Source organism: Mus pahari, chromosome 7 (assembly GCF_900095145.1).
Source record: "Mus pahari chromosome 7, PAHARI_EIJ_v1.1, whole genome shotgun sequence".
In the NCBI taxonomy this organism is placed as follows: Eukaryota; Metazoa; Chordata; class Mammalia; order Rodentia; family Muridae; genus Mus; species Mus pahari.
Window position 1 is genome coordinate 94,221,705 of NC_034596.1, and position 20,570 is coordinate 94,242,274.

The 20,570-nt window shown below is 44.3% G+C and overlaps 1 protein-coding gene across 1 annotated transcript in view; it reads right to left on the minus strand.

Annotated features, from left to right (window-relative positions):
* Positions 1 to 429: 429 nt before the first annotated feature.
* The window catches only part of Efcab11 (EF-hand calcium binding domain 11), a 159,908-nt gene continuing 139,767 nt past the window's right edge, over positions 430 to 20,570 (minus strand). The window contains exon 6 of the mRNA XM_021202412.1: positions 430 to 2,010. Within this exon, the coding sequence (XP_021058071.1) occupies positions 1,932 to 2,010 (79 nt within the window). The 3' untranslated portion in view covers positions 430 to 1,931. The remainder of the gene's footprint in view (positions 2,011 to 20,570) is intronic.

Consider the following 20,570-nt stretch of genomic DNA (forward strand, 5'->3'; position numbering starts at 1 on the left):
TCAGTGGCCGCTTCCAGACTCAACTCTTCTTTCTCCATCAGCAGTAGGAAGTGACTGCTCCCTTATTCTTGCTCAGGATGAGCAGGATCCAATTGGGAGTGCAATACAGAAGTTTGGAACTCTGGCTGTTACTGAAGAATGGCTCTGTTAATAAATGCTATACATATATATAGTAGATATAATGCATGTACACATAAAATATAAAAAAACATATGTATGATATATGTATATTTATAACACATAATAGAAAATATGTATATATGTATATAATATATATAACACATTAGATACACAATATATATTCAATATATATAATATATACATATATGTGTGTATATTTAGCATATGTATATATACCATCATACACTATATATGTATATATATGTGTATGTATATATATATATACACACACACACCATAAATATGATATTTAAGAAATCAAAAATAACTCTTTAATGTTTTGAGATCAGGATCAATGATTTGGTTTGTCTTATAATGAAAACACTTGCTGAACAAAGTCAAAAACTGGATTACTGTGCACAAAGTCATACACATTTCTCAATGATACCAGTAATTCATTTCTGCCTCTGAAATAATATTTCATTCATGTTGAGAAATTATTTTCATTGCTTCTTCATTTAGTTTATGAATGTTTGAATAAGACTTTAATTTTTAACAAACTCCATTTGAGGATAATTTTAGATTTATAGAAAAATCATGAAAACAGAAGAAATCCTATGTATCCATCATCCAGTCTCCCACACCATCGCAAGTGGCAGAGAAAGTCCAGGCTTGGTTCATCTCTACCGTATGGTCCCTAGGGGCCCGTTAGGAGACCAAATTACATTTCTTTCAGTCAAATTACATTTAGTTATCCCATCTCCGTAGGTGCCTCTGGTTTAGCATAGCTAAAAACTTTATTTTTCTTAAGGCTATCTGCTAATAATTTATATGAGCATGAAACTTGTTGAATATTGGGTATACAAATTTATATTTCTACTTGATCGTTTAATGTTTAACACTTTAAAAACATAAATTGCATTAATTATTCCAAGAATGTTAATGTGAAACACTTACTTTGACAATATCTGTATTTCAGAACTATCTTTAATAGATGCCATGTTGTATGTTGTGGCTTGATGTGATCACTGGCGCCCAGGGGCATGGCGGGAAGTGGAGACTCCTAACTCTAGGATGGCTGGAGCTTCAGGCGCATGGCAGAACTACCTAGAACCAGGAGTGTGCAGCAGAGGGCTGCTGGCCAGCTTCTCTAGCTAGCTTCTCTGAAGGATGAAGCCGGGGCTCAGGCCCAGGCTATCCTAAAGGGACAAAGATCACACCCTTCTGCCTATTAAGAACCCACTTGTATTCTGGACTTCTCTGTATAAAGAATGGCTGGCAGCCTAGCCAGAGCTGCTTCTTCCTAGGCTCTGTACACCGGTGCCCTGCGCACTGCTCTGTACTCCAGGCACATCATCTCAGAGTCTTTGTTTTCCTAGCACTTGCTCATTGCTTGGACACAGTGAGCTTGATGTTCAGCCGAGGTGGAGCAAGTGAATGTCAATGACACTGCTAGCAGAGCAAAGCTAACTCTTCCCGGACCTGATGAGAGCAAGGGACCCATGTGGAGTTAGCAGAGCCTCCAACCCACAGGATGGAGGACGGAGAGCTGACAAGAGCAGAGAGGAGAAAAACCCAAACCCCACTGGGTGGCAGAGCGAGCAGCAGCAGCCTAACTCAGGGCTGCTGGGGACACGGAAGGAGATTCCCATCTCCAGGTCCAATATCAGTATTCAAAAACTGTAACTAAGAGTTTTCTCACAAGTACACAGTTTCATACCCTTCCTAGATTGAGGTCTGTGAGACCTTCAATTAGATTATAATTCATCGATCTGTCCGGGATCTCCAAAAGTAGCTCTCAAGCGTCAGGCTCATTTTGACTGCCCATAGTTCATGGCGTATTCAAAGTCTCGGAAGCTGACGTGACCATCTGAGTCTTGATCTGCCTCCCTGGAAAATGACACAGGAAGTTATTCACACAGTATTCCTGTCAGGATCTCTATGTGAGCAGTAGACTAGAATCTTCCTTCTTTGTATGTCAGCATGAGGGAGGAACCAATCTTTTATTTTTCTTATTTTTTATTTGGTTTTTCGAGACAGGGTTTCTCTGTATAACCCTGGCTGTCCTGGAACTCACTCTGTAGACCAGGCTGGCCTTGAACTCAGAAATCCACCTGCCTCTGCCTCTGCCTCCCAAGTGCTGGGATTAAAGGTGTGTGCCACCACGGGGAAGAACCAATCTTATCTCTAAGACTAAGGTTGATGCTTATGTTTCGTTCCACTACACTGCTCATACCTAAGGTATGAAGGAAAGAAGAGGAATTTATTAAAACCTACAGAAGCACACATGCAATACATTTGAGGGCTGGACCTAAATGCATCAGCTACACAAGAAAAGGAGGAATAAGGGGCCAGGGCTGTAGCTGTTGACTGAATGTTTGACTACCATGCATGAAACCTTGGGTTTCACCTATAAGGATGCATAAAACTGGGAAGAGTAGGGCATACCTATAATCCCAGCACTGGGTGGGGTATCTGAGGCAGGAAGATCAGAAGTTCAAGGTCATCCTCATTTACATAGTGAATTTGAGGCAAGCCTGGGCTATGTGCAATCCTGTCTCAAACAAAAGTAGGCATAAATTTTGTTCCAGTGGTCTGAAACATGACAAAAATATGTAATATACATACAATTATATAAACACACACACATAACAAAAATGTGAGATAAACTATATAAGAGAAAAAGTGTTTTAGCAGCAATTTGTGATGGTAACATCCTACACAGTCTGACATCCGATACAACACTGCCTTTACACCCCTAGCCTGCAGAATCTTAGCACCAGTTCTGGGATTGGCCCAGTTTACAGACAGAGCTACTGAGCCTTATAGACCTGGCTGTTTCCTAAGGACCTCACTGCTTTCTAGAGAGTAGTTCAAATGAAACTCTGAAGTAAGATCTCCATCATGTCTTGCTGTTGCCTCCCTACAGAACCAAGACAGCACTCAGAGAGAAGCTGCCCCACGGCTAACCACACATCCACGATTCCTGGCTGGCTTCACTCATCCTTGGAATCACCGTTACATCCTTACAAGTGCACACTAAGCTTTTCCAGTTCCTATGCAGACTGACGAAGGTGTGAGCCCTTGCCTGAGGGTGTGGGAAGCCTCTGAGGGGGTGTCCTTGGAAGCTCTGAGACCTGGGCTCTGTTCCCACAACAGGCAGTAGGGAATGGCACAAGTTCTAGGTGATTAAGATAAGCTACACCACCAAGGCACAAACAGCAGCGGCGGTGGCAGGTGGCAGCGGGCGGAGGTGGCAGAGGCTCACTGGCTCTGTCACCAGCGAAAGACGTGTCTGCTAAAGAGCATCTGAAAGAAGAACTGGCAAAATGGTCCCAGTTCCTCTTGGGGACATCCTGAAACAAGGAATGGCATGCCTTCTGTGGAGTTCCTGTGGTTGATGCAAACGACATCCTGCAGAAAACAAACGGTATCAACCATGACATGGGGGGGGGAGGGGGATTAAAAGTAAAGCCTGGCCTAAGCAAGAAAGCCACTAATCACTGTAATAGTTTTAAAGCAGGCTTTTAAAATATTGAATTCTTAAAATAAACTTTCTGAATATTTCATGCCAAAGTCTCTGAAGTCTGTAATGGGTCTGGATAGAGTGATGATAATTTTTCATTCTTTTGAAGTGGGGGGGGGGAAAGAGAGAAAAAAAAACCCACTTCTCTGCCCCAGGGCAAAAACCATGTTGCAGTGTGTTGGGATAAAATGACTGCGTACTGCGGATGCTATTCATCTGGTTATATGTCTTGGTGAAATGTACACGGTGATTTCATGCTGTACAGCACACAGAGTGTAACGTCAGATCTCTTCTAAGGGATTTAAAACTAATCACAGGATCGCACATCACTGACTACGGGATATAAACCATCTCTTTAATAAAATTAGATAACTGAAGAGTCTTCATATTGCCTAAGTAGTTGATTAGATAAATAGCACGCCCTCCCTTTCTGCTCTGAATTGGTGTGTCGGAACTGTAAATCTCACAGAGTGGATAACCCAGAAACTACTAAGATAAAATGCTTCTGATGATATTTTAAATGTTTTCATTCATTCATTGGGCCACTGGAAGCCTGCAGGAAAAGAAATCCCTTAGCTCATTTTTTCCCTGTAAACAACCTATTTTAATTGTATTAATCTTTAATTATTCTTGTCTTTGCTACTGCTTCCAACTGGAAGGTGGGTATACTATCACCAAGAAACGTGGAAGGGGAAAGTCCATTTTTATCTTGAAGAGGGCATTCTATGCCCACACTGAATGGCGAGATATCCGATGTATTCTGTTTATATTTAGAATGAACGATATTCCTGCTTGTCCCTGATTTACACACCTATGAACAGATCTGGTCATTTCATCTTGAACAATGAGGAAATTGAAGTTTCAGGGCTAAGAGTTTAAAAGCTATGACATACGGTTTTTATTACCAACAACAATATTCTCCGAAAGACTGCGACACTCACTCTGGATCGCAGTGTGATGGGAACAGATGGGCCGGTGGGCAGAGCTGGAGTTGTGGAGAGGGGAAAGTTGCCATTAAGTAAAAAGGAACATCATTTCTGTTTCTAGTGAAGCAAGCCTTCAAGCCTTGTTGTGAAGCAGGAACACACTGTTTCAGTGTCACCTGCAAATATTCTGCACCAAAATAGCTCATGACCTTTTACCCCGACTAGAAATAATCTCCGAGAGTGTGAGAGCTTTTGCTCACAGCTGGCCCCACCTCTTAGCTCAGAGCCAGCAATGGCTGTGCATTAAATAAATGAATTTATGGAATAAAAGGAGCTGGGGAACAGGCAATAATATTATAGACAATGTACTACCTCCCGGGAGGTGTTGGGATTGAATAGACTTTCTTACCACTGTCAACGATCAGGAAAGAAGTCGGTGAAACAAAACACAGTGAAGAGGCCACCTCCAAACCACCACCCAGCAATGCACAGGTAAGTCTGGCCCAGTCTCTGTGCTCAGCCGCACCACGCACACAGAGTAAGCACAGGAAGAACCACAGGAGAGATGGGCTTTGGAAAATGCAGCTGCTGAGTGTGATGGTGGATGAACATCAGGCAAACAGGCAGACGTACTCAACGGAAGGCCCGCGTGCAGCCAAGGGCAGCTGTCGATGTGGCTCAACATAAACTCCTAAGACTTAGAACATTATGAGTGTGACAGAGCACACACGCGCATGCAGACACACAGATAAAAACAGATTGCGTGTGTGCGTGCATGCCTAACTTGGTTATGTGGGGCTCAAGGGTGACCTTTGGGGTTGGCAATGCTATGTCACAGTTTCAGAAGGTTAGCGTAGAGCTAACAACAGGTAGGACACTGAGAACCAAAGCTGAACTCTGGATGTGCACCAGTATAATTTCCCGTGGAAGCAGCGGGGAAACTGCTCTCTGACACAGGCAGAGATCTGGTCACATGTCTACGTTCAAAGCTTAGAATGAATGATGAAAGGAACTGAGCTTACAGAGAGGTATGGGGGCAAAGGAAATTGCTGTTAACAGGTGCTTAATAAAAATGTAAGTCCAATGACATTAAAGGCCTTTTTGATTTGTTTTAAAATGCAGAATGGAGATAGACCTGCCTGGAATTTCTTTGAAAACAGGGATTCTAGAGAGCTGGCTGCTCTGCATGACTCCCTAAGGAGCTTTGGGGAGGACCTGGTGAGGAGCAAGAATAGAGGGATGTGAGGAGCTGGAGGGCCTGGAGTCAGGGGCTGAGCGGCCTGAGGGGCCGGCTGTCTGGGCAGCAAGAGTAGGGAGTGGGAAGGCAAGTGGGGGGTGGTACTGTGCCCCATCAACCAAATTAACCCACGAGGAGAGCTGAGGGCCAGATGCTCTCTGGAAATCTGCAGGAGTGGTTCTTATGGGGTACAGAGTGGGGTTCTCTGCAACCCTCTCTGGACTCAGGGGTGCAGGAAGACCTTCATTCACGAGCATTGTTTTTTCTCCTTTACAAAGTTGGCTCCTGGGGATGTGGGGTGGCTTTTGGTAACCAGAGCAGGTGCTTCCCTAACCAGAGACTGTGAGGCCTGGGCCTTGAGGAAGCCAGGGTTTCCCACTGTGATCCCTCCTGAGGCAGACCACAGTGTTGTCTATTCATCTGTGAGGGGGGGACACAAGGTAATTTGTGTGTGTTCATCCGTGGGGGCACATGTGTGTGGAGGTGTGTTTGGAGGCCAGAAGGTGAACCTTGGATGCCATTTCTCTTGCTGACCACCGAGGGCTGACAGACACAGGCTGTGAGGAGCTTGAGGGCACTGCCTAGAGTTAGGGCTGAGGACTGAGGAGCAACCCGTCTGAGCAGAAGGCAGACAGGGAGCCATGGGGTCCATCAACTGAATTAACTCATGGAAGCTTGAGCTGAGGGCCAGAGGCTCTCAGGCGACACTGCCTTTTATTTGAGGCAGGGTATCTCACTGGCCGGAAACTGACACCTGGGTTGGTAGGGGAGGGGCTGACTACCCAGCAGTAATCTCCTCCTCCTCAGTGCCTAGATTATAATAAACCTGTGCCACTACATTCTTCCTCTCTCTCCCTCTCTGTCTCTCAATGTGGGTTCTGGGGATTCGAACTCAGGTCCTTGAGCTTAAGCTTCCAAGGCTAGCACCTAACTGAGCTGTCTACCCAATCCCAAGAGTTCTTACTTTTTTTAAAAAAAAATGTAAACAGTATTTCTCTAAAGTATGGTTTCTTATATGAAACATTTCTATCAGACCGGTTTCTTAGAATGCCCTGCAAACACTTTATTTCTTGAAGAAGTTGTTTTTGTTGTAAAATCATTTCAGAGTAACTCTTGGCAGGTTTCCAAAGGCAGATTTCAGACTTGAACAGAGGCTTTTCCAAAGTTACTCAAGGAAGAAAGAGCAACTAAACAAAGAATCAAAGTGAGAAAGGCTTACAGATTGTACTACATTAAAACAATGTGATGTTCTTTATTAAAAATGGCATAAAGACTACGAAAGTGACATTTTTAACTGGAAACAAGAATGCAAGCTAGTATCTTCATTAGAACTGCAGTCCTATAAATATCTATACTCATTCGAGTGGAAGGTAGAGGTTACATGCTAACAAGATTAGAGATGCTGGGTGCTGGGTGATTCTGTCCTAGAGCATTGTTGAAGGGCTGCGGAGATGGCTCAGTGGGTAAGGAAGCTGCTGTGTAACCAGAATTCACACAGTAGCACAGATCTGTAGGCACAGTGCCCTTTCAAGGACACGGGAGGCAGAGACAGGAAGGCGGCAGAATCTTGTGGGTCAGCAGCAAATAACAGACAGACCCCGTCTCAAACAAGGTGGAAGGTGAGACCGGCACCCAAGACCTCTGGTCTTCACATGCATGCCTGTGCGCATGCACACATACACACACACACACACACACACACACACACACACACACACACACACACACACACAGGTGAAAGTGTTAAAGTGTCCTTCAGCAATCTCTGTTTCTCTCTTTAGTCTGAATATCCCAGACAAATAGCCTGTTTTTGTGTGTGCAGATCCTCGTCAGCTAGACCATGGCTCTAGTTTTGCACCAGAGTGCTGCGTTACAGCAGCAGAGCATGACTCTACACTGAGGAGGTTTAGCAGTATGCCAGGCCTCTATCCATCATCCATCAGTGGAGCAACCCTCTCCCTGCCCTGCACAGTGCCAGTTAAATGCATTTCCAAAAATTGCCAAGTACTCCTGGGGCAGGCAAGGGCAGGAAGAAAAGCCAAGCCACCCTCAGTTCAGAACTACTGAGCTAAAGGAGCCATAGTTGGAGGTGAGAACTGGGAGCGTTCTAGCTAAATCCACATGTTCTAAAATAATTGTCTTGGCTGAGGGATGTCTCAGTGGATAAAGCACTTGACATAGGAGCATGAAGACAGGAGACTGAATCCCTGAACCCATATAAAGCCGAGACAGGAGAGTCCCTGGAGACTTGGAGGCCAGCTCACCCCGTACATAGAGTGGCAAACAGCAACAGGTAAGAAACCCTGTCTCGGGGCTGGTGAGATGGCTCGGTGGGTAAGAGCACCGGACTGCTCTCCCGAAGGTCCAGAATTCAAATCCCAGCAACCACATGGTGGCTCACAACCATGCGTAACAAGATCCGACTCCCTCTTCTGGAGTGTCTGAAGACAGCTACAGTGTACTTACATATAATAAATAAATAAATCTAAACAAACAAACAAACAAACAAACAAAAACAAACCCTGTCTCAAATGAGGAAGAAGGTGAAGACATATAGTGGAAGCTGTCCTCTGACCTGTGCGTGTGTACTATAGCATACACGTGCCCACACCTACACCCGCAATACATACACACGCGCACACGCAGCATACGTCATACACACATGCACACACACAAGACTATGAAACAATTGTCTTAGCGACGTTTTTTCTCAACAAGCGCCGAGGCACGTGCTTCCTGGAAAGAGGTGCAGAGAATGGCCCCAGTACTGCATTTGGCCAATACTAGGTTTCAGATGGCAAACGGAGCCCATGAAGAGCCACTGCTCCTGCTGCTAGAAGCAGGGCTGCCAGACATCGCTGTGTTCCCAGCAAACACACTGACAGTCAGTAATTATGTGAGTCACTGCCATCATCAAGCACAGTTTTTGGAAGCTGACACTGTATTTGGTTTTCTTAAAACGTGAATGAGAAACGCAATGTGGAAGCAAAAATTTAAATGAGAAAACTTTTTATGGGGGGCAGTTTTGGAAAAGAGGAAAGTGAGAGAGAATGTGTGTCTCTTTCTTTTTGGTTCTGTGTGGAATAATTTAAAGGAAAGTCAAAACTGCCATTCTATTAGGGACAAAACTGTCATATTGACAGAACTGGAAGAGTAAAAATTACCCAGCGAGCAAGGAGCCCCTGCTGGGGAAGAGAGGACCAGCCAATTGAAGATGCAGCAATGACAGCTTCTCCACAGCAGCCTCCTCTTATGAGGACCCCGCCGCTTCTCTCCACTGGCGAGTTCGCCTCTTTGTTGATGAGAGTCCTGCAGGGCTCTGAAGCAATTGCCTTGGTAATGTGTTTATTAATTTTACCTTTTTAAAGACACACGTTAAGAAAAGCCACTCAGATACACAGGGAAGATTAAAGAGATGCGGGATGGTTTCTGGTCTTTTCTGTGCTTCTGTGTGACTGGCAGATGCAATCTCTTCAGTATCCTCTTGACCCCCTGTGTGCTCCCCTTAGACTCTGCACCCCACTATCATTCACACTGTTGCTGGAAACACTTTGCTTCAGCCATGCCCTGTGCCATGTGTCTTCAACTATTTGCTGGGACTGGTTGCTTGGACACCTGGCATGTGCGTGCACACACAAACATAAAATGAAGAAGAGGAGGAAGAGCAGGGAGATGAAGGAGGAGGGGGAAGAGGAAGAACGAGGAGGAGGAAGATGAAGGAGGAGGAGGAGGCAGCGGCAGTACTTTAAAGGCTTACAGGATCACCCTTGGCCAATCAGGTAACAGGATTCAGGGCATAAACTGGGATAAACTATTAATCTGTCTCTTTGACAGTCAACTTTGAGGCCTTTGTTTTTGGTTCGCAGACAGTTCTCCTGCTACTCACTGTAGTACTGAACTTGATAAGGGACACGTGTGCTGGTTCTCCCCTCGGTCTGTATGACAATAACCTATACTCCAGCCTTTGCCACAGGCTATGTTTGCAGCAGGGATCCAGGCTAAGACAGCTGAAGGTTTCTTTTGGGACATGAAGTTCATTTGAATGGTGTGTTTACATTGCCATCGGCAAGAGCAAGTCGGTTTGGATTCTTATTTAGTTGAAAGGAATCTCAGGACTTGAAACAGACCCATCTTTAGCTATTTTTGAAATGCCTTTTAAACCAAATTAAATATTGCCTTTACAAAGACAGCTCAAGTTTGAAGTTGTAGACAACTGAGATGACAGTTATAGAAAATCATACCAGCAGACTTCTGGTCGCTGCCACATACACATCTACTCAGTAATATCTAGTCTGTCAACAACAAAGAGTAATGGTACGCCTTTAAGGATCCCTACGGTGTCAAGACAACATGAACCTGAATATAAGATCCTTGCAGGACTATTTGGGAGATAGAGGTACTGGCGAGAAATGACTGAGCAGGTTTAAACGGACCTGTTGGATGACCTATGTATGAATGATAAGAGGATGCCCAGACCAGACCAAGGACAGAGAGTGTCAGAAACCAGGGAACACTGGGCCTCATTAGCACCAAGTGCTAATGGACTAATAAATAACAAAGCAGGTGCCAATAGCTACTTTACCAATACCCAAGCTGCCCACTTGGCTGTGGAGCAGCTATTACCTAAGTAGGATAGAGCCTAACCTTGGGTTCTAGGCATAGAATTGGACTGGCCTAAGTCAATTACTGTAATCCTACCCTCCCCCTTACCACAGGACCTGGTTCTAGAAGTGGTTGGCTTATGCCACCTAATACATGGCATCACTAGCCCCACCCTGGCGACCAGTGGTAGGTGAAAACTTGATCCGAATGTAGGAAGGCCTGGAGAGTCTGTCTACAAGCTGAGGGCTCCTTTCAGTGTGGACATGACAGCCTTTTCCTTCCATAACAAGTCTTCCATGCAAATCCCCATGCAGCCCTGGCATCCAATAGTACACAGGCATTCAAGTGGCTATTATCAGCCTACAATGGAGCTATTCACATGGATGGGAAGGTTCAGAACAGCCAAGGAAGCTATAGTCTAATTAAAACCTACCTGAAGCTTGTCCTGTGTGAAAATTCTTAATCATTGACCCAATAAACCCCCTGGTATTTTGGGCCTTTTGTAAGACTCCTTGCCATTTGCAAGTGAAATCACTCTAATATACCCAGTGTCCTGTCTTCAATCTTGTCTAAACCTTGGGAGATGAGACAATAAATATACAGTAGCCTCCTGCTTGTTTGGAGTGGGTATTTTCTCAGGCCCCCAGTGGATGCCCATAACACAGACAGCATCTAGCCCTCTGTATTCTATGTTTTGAGCTTGTATCTATGGAGGTGTCTAACTAGGCACTGTAAGAGACATTAACAACAGCAGGGGACAGTACAACAGCACATTGCTAATGATGCATCATGATAAAATGGCCACCATTATTACCATCACATGTTGAGGACACTATTAATTTATTTTACAAATTCATTTATTCCACTCACAGTTTTTGACTCTCATGAGCTAAGAGGTAGGGACAGCTGTGAGCAAAAGGCCTGACAGTGTGGCTCTGCTGGACAAGCAGGTGACGTCACAGCATGGAGGCTGAGTAACACGGCACTTCACTAGAGTGGTGGGCCACTAAGAGCCTGTGAATTGTTACTTTCTGGAGTTTCCATTTCATATCTCTGGGCTGAGGTTCTGAATAACTAAATCTAGGGTAAGGGGACTACCATCATCTTTGTGAAACATTCTCTCATTCAAATTTCTCCGTAGATGTTATCTCGAGATTCTGGACTATTGTCTTTAGTTCTGTCATTTAAAGAACCAACTTGCCGGTTGCAGATGTTATGATGTCCGCTTCTGACAGATTTCTTCGTATGTGTGGGTTTTTTCTTTTCTTTTCTTTTCTTTTCTTTTCTTTTCTTTTCTTTTCTTTTCTTTTCTTTTCTTTTCTTTTCTTTTCTTTCTTTTTTTAAAGATTTATTTATTTATTATATGCAAGTACATTGTAGTTGTCTTCAGACACTCCAGAAGAGGGCATCAGATCTTGTTATGGATGGTTGTGAACCACCATGTGGTGGCTGGGATTTGAACTCCGGACCTTCGGAAGAGCAGTCAGGTGCTCTTACCCACTGAGCCATCTCACCAGCCCCTTTTCTTTTCTTTTTTGAGACAGAGTCTCATAGAGTCCAGGCTGACCTTCATTTCAGCCAAGGATGACCTTGAACTTCTTTATCTTCCTGAACCCACTTTCCAAGTCCTGGGCTTAGAGTCATGAGCTACCCTGCCTGGATTCTCATATGGTGCTGGTGTGCATGGAACCCAAGACACTGTACAGACCAGAGAGGCACTGTACTGACTAAGTCACATCTCAGCTGGATGGAGACTTTATCTGTGGGTGATTGTGGGTGTGACATGTATGTAGCATATGCACACATGTGCATGTCCAGGCACAAAAGTGAGAGACAGAGATACTGGGTGTCCTGCTCTGTCACTCTCTGCCTTATTTTCTAGAGACTGGGTCTCTTGAGGAACCTGGAGCCAGGCTGGCAGACAGCAAGTCCCACTGAATCTTCTCTCTCCTCATCACCACCCCCAACAGTGCTGGGGTTATCCCTGGCTTTTTAGGGAGGTTCTGGGGTCTTGAACTCAGAACCTCATGATAGAACAAGTACTCTTGCCTGCCGCACCACTTCCCCAGCCCCTAAGTATCATTCTAATATGCAGCTTCCCCTCCTAGAGAGGGACAGAGTAGATCGATCCTCCAGGCCGAGCAGAGGGAAAGTAGGTGGGACATCCAAGCCTGGTGGGCAAAGTGATTTATCCTAAAAGACTCACTTTTTCCTTATTACATAGTTTTAAGATGATATTTAAAGTTAGGCATAACTCAAAAGGAAAAAAAAAATGTTCTTTAATGTAAGTTTAGATGGCGAATTATCAAGGGCTTGTGGGCCTGGGGATAAATGCAATCGTTATGTGACCCAAACTCCCACGTCTGGCAGTCTGATACAGTGTCTGTAGCAAGTGTTTTGGCAGAGTTGCTAACAAACATGATGTTATCTCATTGTTTCAGTTCAGTTCTCTGGAAGGGAAACTGTGATGTAAGAAACAGGAGAGACTTGGCCGCTCTAAGGACTTTACTAAGGTTGAACTGATGAGTTTTTAAAAGTTGGTTTCTTGTACTTTTGGGTCACTAGCTCTTTCTGTCCAAGGACCATGACAGGCCTCCTCTGACCACACCAAGGGCAGTATGGTTCAGTAGAAGCTGTCCAGATAGGAGCTCCAGTCTCAGTGCAGCTGCCCTGGGATATCGTAACCTTGGAGAGAACTTGATGACCATTGGAAAAATCTCTTAGCAGTTCAGATCCCTAGCTCCCCACTTGTGTCGATCTGAAGGGTTGGACCAGATGATAAAGTCTGAGTTAGCTCTAAAAAAGGGAAGGGTCTGAACTGGATCTTTGCCATGTAATCAGCGTCTTTGAATACAGAACATTTAAAAAGCAACCCAACTTCAGTTCGTCATTTAAAAACAGTAGGTGCAGTCTTTGACCCTGCACATGGTCCTAAAGAACCATCCACAAATAAAAATGCAAATGAAAAGAAAAAAGGCCCGGCATTCAACAGTGGGAAGCGCGAACAGGATAAAGCCATTTCTATTTCAAATAATCACTTCAGCTGAGATATCTAGTGTCATCTTGAACTTGATTATGAGATAAAAGAACTGGGACAGAGATGGCAATCATTTAATCTCTTGAGAACAGCCATTCTGGAGAGCTCCTCACTCTGTGTTCAATAGATTTCTAGCAGGTTGTGATCTGGCTAGAAAGAAAGCATAATAATGAGGAAAATTATGTTTTCAATAACACATGCTCTTCCAGTCCACGTCTGTCCACAAAGGAGGCAATAGAACGAACTCTGACCATTTTAACAGATGGCGTGATGGCTCAGTGCACAGACGCGGCCTCCCTGAAAGCAACAAGTTCGCATCCTTGACCGGAGCTTTCAGAATGAGCTGAACTTTCAAGTGTAATGCAGGAAAGATTACAGAGTGCCAGGCGGGAGCGAGGAGTGTGAGCGGGGGTTCAGGAGCTCGTGGAGACAGGCTCAAAGAATACAGACTAATGAGCTTGATTTTACTAATGCAACCAAATAGAGTTGAAGTTGAAATGTGAACTACAAACACTGAGCCATTTTTTGATGCCCTGCTAAGAACACTGTTAGCTGCTGTTTGGTGGAAAGCTCGCTTTGCAAAACCACATTGTCCTGGAAGTTAGAAAAAGACACAATTGCCAAACAATGCTTATTTTCTCTGCGTCTATAATGTTTTCAAGTAGAATATATTTTCAAGAAGATGCAATAGAAGAATAGTAGAAGACTCGTGTTTGTTTACTTGTACTTTTAAAAAGGGATGTAATAAATCAAATCTAAAATTCATCTGGAAAAACAAATGTTCATTCCATGAGATACAGAACTAAAATGAAATAATGATGTTAGACCAAAAATATGAGTTTTCAGTAATTAAAGTGGTCTGATCATTACAAGTCAGCAAGCAATAGTCAGGGACAGCATTCTGAAATATGACATGGATCCCAGTGTCACATGAGACATTGGGAGTTGGTGGGCTAAAACAGGGCTGTTGGAGTGGGAGCTTAGCTTGGATCGCTAAACTCACACAATGGTAGAGCCTGCTTGCCAACAACATTCTCCTTTCCGTTCTACATTTCCAGCCTCCCTATAATTCCAGCACCCAGGAGACCTGGCAATGGGACACTACTAAAGTGCCATGTTTCAAGGGGGGGGGTCTAGGACATCATTGTCCCCCAGGGACTAATGGCCAAATTCTGAAAGACACTCTCATCTGGGGTCAGCAAGGACTCAGCAGAAACCCAAGTGATTTGTTCCACATAGCTTAGTTATAGAAAATTTATTGTAGAACTTTGTGAAGTTGCGTTTTTTTCTCCACCCGGCCCTGCCCCCCACTCCTGGCCCTGCCTCAGCCCCAGTCCCAATAAAGAAGAATATAAGAATCTATAAAAATTAAGATGAAAATAAAACAGTTTGTACTTTAGTTTTAAATAACCCATTTGGGAAGGTAGATTTTACACTTCAGCCCATATCTCCAGGATGTGCATCCACTGGGTTGATAGGAGATTTGGCTTTAGTTCAGCATAATTATAATACATTATTTATGTTTCATTTATATCATGTTCCTAGCACTTAGAAGTTCTGGGCCTGCAGACAATAATAAACAACATGAAATGGGATCACAGTTCATAATGAAACAATTCCCTCAGATTATCACAAGTACTCTATTAATGAAGGTTCCCTGTTACCAAAAAGTCACACCAAATGGGATGACCACGGGCTTTTAACATGATTGCAGCTCCGAAAGACAAGAGGTCAGAGGGCATTATGAGCATTTAGAGTATTATGAAACACATGGGAATGTGATGTGGCCAATCACATCTCAGGATAAAATCAAGGTTCTCCATCAGAGAGCAAGAGGGGACACTCAAAGACCTGCCCCTGGACATGCTTCTTAATTTAATAGGTAGAAGAGCCCCTTCTTCCCCTCCAGCTGAACCCAGAACCTTGAACTAGCTAAGCAAGTGTCACACCACCATGCTGTGCCACTGTCCCTCATTTTAATCTTGACATACAGCCCAGGATGGTCTCAAAGTCAAGATGCTCCCCACCTCTAGCCTCCTAAAGGCTGAGATTAGATGCACGGCCTTGTTGTCTGTAATAATTCTCAGAGCTTGGATGGAGGTGGAGGAGGACAAGGAACTGCCCAGGGCAGTCTCATAGATTGCAGAAGACATCCTTGTGTCCCATTCAGACAGGCCTCTCCCCTGCAGCCTGAGCACCGAGCTTCCTGCTGAGGCTGGCAGAGCACTTGCCAGGGAGAGCAAGGAGGAGCTGTGTCTCAGAGGCTTTAGGCTGAGAGACAGACACTGGCTCACCAGGGGTTTCAATAATGTGTAAATCACTAAGGGACATTAGAGATGTTGGGGGGCCCTTCCTAGCCTTGGGAAGAAACTGCTCTCCCATAAATTGCCACACTAATACTGATTTCAGGGATTCAAATTACCGGCCCGATCCAGCATGACATTTTCTGCCCATTATCTAGTTTCTCCTGCCTCCAGGCAGGGCCACATCATTGATTATGGAGCGTTTCAGCCACTAAAAAAGATCACGCTCATCATTAAGGACATTAAGTGTTGATCTGTGCTGGCTAAGTGACTTAAAAGGTTCGTGCCCTTCCAGTAACAACTCCAAGAGGCCATCTCAGGATATTTATTAAACAAATTAAGTATTTACATTATGCTCAAGCACAGAGGCATAGCTATTGAGTATGAGGGTCTCAGAAAACAAAAGCCAAGAGACTGTGGAGGAGAAAATTCTGCTTGTTTGGGTTCTTAGATGAGGGGATGGAGGATCCGCCAAATATTTGGGGAAAAAGTCTGAATTGATCAGGTCCCAACAGTCACCCGTCTCCCAGTATGCTCTGTCCCCAGACATTCTCCTTCAGTGAGAAAGACTGGAAAGAAATTTCAGGAAATCTTCCAAACCTAAGGAATACAGGAAATGAAAATGTCTCCCTGTTTCCCCACGACCCATTACTACCCCCATAATCATTAGGAAACTGCTCCACAGAGCATTTTTCTCAGCCCATGGTATGCAGATAAAGGAAGCCTGACTTGATAGAGCAGCAGCCCACCAGGGCTGGTCATTTCTGTGATTGTTAGTGGTTTTCCTCATCTATGGAATGCTCAGTGGGCAGAAGTCACAGAAGCCTTCCTCACCATATTGTGCCCAGGACTCAGCCCAGCATCTGGTACACAGTGGTGTTTGATGAATATGTGTTGAGAACGTGAACAGATGTATAGAAAGAGTCTATAGGTGGGAGAACAAAAATACAACTTTCCGTCCATGCTGCTGTGTCGCTGTACATGACAGAAGCCATCAAAGGAATGGCTTATTTTTGGCTCCCAGTTTGAGAGGAGATTCATTATGACAGTCACAGTGCTGGGAGCCTGAGGTGGCTGGTCACATGGCATCCAGTCAGGATGCAGACAGAGATGTATGCCAGTGTTCAGCTTCACTTTCCTTTCTGGGAGCCCACCCTGTGGAATGGTGGCCGGTACATTCAAGGCAGGTCTTCATATTAACCCAGTCTAGACATATCTAGAACTATCAGATGCTTGCTGTGCAGGGCAGGCGTGGGTCTTAGCCTGAGGGACTCCATGCTGGGTAACATTGTCAAGATGGAAGGACTCCACACTTTGTACAAATAAGCAACCAGCAGACATTAGGAGTAACTAAGCGCCCGGACTTCCCACGCTTATCAAAACACATAGCAGAATATGGTAAAATGAAAAACTAACTATTGACATTGTATGTTAGACATAGCCAAACTTCAATAACCTAACAAAAAGGATCAGAGACATGCAGGATGTGTGCACAGAGTAGCACACTCAACTACTCCTTTGCAACATACCACCCTGCTGTCCTAGTCATGGCTTTTGCTCAGTGACCAACAGCCAATCCTCAGCTGACCCCAGACTCAGCATGCCCCCCTTGCCAATTTTGCTGCCCCCCTCCCGCTGTCCAGACAGCTCCCTTCTGTGACTGGCTTATGAAGCTAGGGTCTGAAGTTCTGTCCTTATTGCATCGCTTGCTGAACTCCAAAGACCCTGCCCTCCCCACCTTGTAATCCTGGGAAGTGCAATGTGTGACTGGGAGCCAGAATATTGGTGACTGAACGTGAAAGAGGACCAAGAGCCTGTGGCTGCAGTGGACAAAATTCCACATCAAGTCGGGAGTATGTGGTGAAGCCAGTGGAAGTGACTGAGGGACACAGGCTTGGTGGCCTGCTACTGCCATCACTCACGCACATCAGATGACAAAACCACATTGTTTTGATCCTTCAGCTCTGTGGTAATTTGTTATAACCACACAGTGAACTAATACAAGGAAGAGAATGAATGTAGTTTTGGGTAATTTTAAGTTTGTCAAGTCTTTGAGGAAAAGAGCATTTGGGAATATTCACGTAGAGTCATTCACATACTTACTGGATATCCTTAAAAACCATGTTTCCTCTCGTGACCTCGGTTTTATTATGCATAAAAGGAAAATACTTTTAAGCCTGGTTCCTTTTGCAGCTCAGCGTTGATGAGCTGGGAAAGGAGGAAGAATGCTTTTCTGTTCTAGCCCTGCCAGCACTTGACAAACACTGTGGACAAAGTGCCATTAAAAACACCGATCTGCACAAAAGAAGGAAAGGGCCCCATTTTTTAAAAACTACCCAAAATTAAAAAAAAAAAATCTGGGAACACCTTAATTAAAAAAATGCATCAAACTTATGGAAAGAAAACTACAAAATTCTACTGAGACACATAAAAGGGTATTTGAAAATGTAATATGTAAAATGTAGTATGTGCTCCTGGATGGGAGGACTGGACAGTGTAAAGATGCCAAAATCTTCTCAATTAATTTATAGCATGAATACATCTTCATCAAAACCCCAAAGGGAGTTTACACAAACTTTACACAAAATGATCCTACCATTTGTCTGGAAAACAACAGGTGAGCAGAACTGAGAGTGACTTGAACGATAAAGAATCAGGTTCTAGAATAATATGTCCTAAGAAGAGGGGTGGGGGTGTGAGAGTTTCTGGAGCAGGAATTAGACACAAGGGGCAGAACAGCCTGGACGGGTCTGAATGAAAGAACTGAAATGAAAACATGGACAACCAAACCAAACCAAATCCCAAACAACAACTAAAACCAAAACCAAAACCAAAACCAAAACCAAAACAGAAAATCAAAGCTAACTCAATAGCACGTAAGATAGACACCATGCACACATGCCTGCTCTCTCCCTCTCCCTCCCCCCCGCTTCCCACCCCCCCCCCCCCCCCCTCTCCTCCCCCCCCCTCCCCCCCCCCGCTTCCCCCCTCTGCCCCCACGCCCAGTGAAAAACTGGCCAGCTACAACTACTTGGAAATAAAGTGTTTAGTTCTTCACTTCACAGTATGTACCAAAATAAATTTCAAATACATGAAAGCGCTAAACACTTTTAAAATTCATATCAACCAAGCAAAGGGAAGTGAACTGTAACCTAGTAAGACAAGGCAAACTTAGTGAAAATGTGGCAGAATAAACTGTGAAAGCAAAGACTACAGACTTGAGCAAACGAAAAGTGAGAATGGGCTGGTGAGACGGCTCGGCTCGCTGCGAAGCCTGATGGTCGGAGTTCTGTTCCTGGGACCCACGCGATGGAAGGAGAGACCCTAACCCTGCAAGCTGTCCGCTGACCCCCACATACAGACTGTAGCACAAGTATGTCCACACATGTACACGCCCATAAAAATAAGATGAGTAGCAATGGAATAAAGTAAAAAAGGTAAATTATCAAGAAGCCATTGTAAAAATGAGATGGAAATAATAAACCAGAAAGCAAGTTGTAATAAAAATAGGAATGGGGCTGGAAAGGTGGCTTAGCGGTTAAGAGCACTGACTGTTCTTCCAGAGGTCCTGAGTTCCCAGCAACCATATGGTGGCTCCTAGCCATCTATAATGGGATCTGATGCCCTCTTCTGGGGTGTCTGAAGAGAGCGACAGTGTACTCATATACATAAATAAATGAATCTTAAGAAAGAAAGAAAGAAAGAAAGAAAGAAAGAAAGAAAGAAAGAAAGAAAGAAAGAAAAAAAGAAAGAAAGAAAAGGAGCAGGAAGAGGAAACTAGTAAGACATGGCTGTGATGGAGGGGGCCAGTGGGGAAAACCAGAGGCAGAGACTGGGGAGGGAAGAGGGAGGGCAAGAAGGAAGAAGAATAAATCAGTGATGTTATTTTTAAAAGCCACAGGGAAGTATGATTTAAAAGCACATCACACACTCACACACACACACACACACACAGCAATATATATATATATATATATATATATATATATATATATATATATATGTATGTATACATTCCTCCCAAACATAGACTGACACCCAGTGGTGCCAGGCATGGGAAACCTCTCTTCAAGCTGCTGGTTACAGGAGTCCAAAAGATGCCAAGCGATATAGGCTAACACTGCTGCCCCCAGCGCCTCCCAGGAAAAGAAGGTAAGAAGATCTTGTTTGCTGAAGATACCACTGACTTTGGCTCTAGGACTTGGAGGAACAGCTCTGAATTTGACCCGGAAGCCTCCTTTCTGAGGACAAGCTCTCAAAGGACAGGAAGCAGCTGTGCAACTTGCCAAGGGAGAAAAGCAATCAATAGTCCTGTTCAGATGCAACATCTACGGACTCTAGTGATGGCCAGCAACACAAGCCATTCCTCAAGGTGCAATAGTGGTACTTCTGTACTGGGGATGACCAACAGCTCCCTAACTGGACTTCAAGCCCACTCAGTAGGAGGATGTTTACGTCTGGCACGGTAACTGCCTATGGCTGAAAGGAGGACCTGACACTTTCCTAAACCAGTGTAATCTGTAAGAACATTCTTCATAGTTACCCTTATATCCATAGAAAAGTGTAGGTCTCACCCCTCCTCAAGGAAACTCCTTTTTGTAGCAGACAGAAACTATTATAGAGATCCACAACTGCTCAAAACGCAGGGATTGTCTGACTGTGGGCTGCCCCCATCCCACAAAATACATTAATAACATAGCATCTACTCTAAAGGCTCAGCGGGTGGAAAGACTGACAGAGGCTGAGGATTGTGATATCTGCTGTAAGATAGTCTCTTCTAAAAAATTAGAGATGGGAAGTGGTGGGAGGGGCAGAGGGT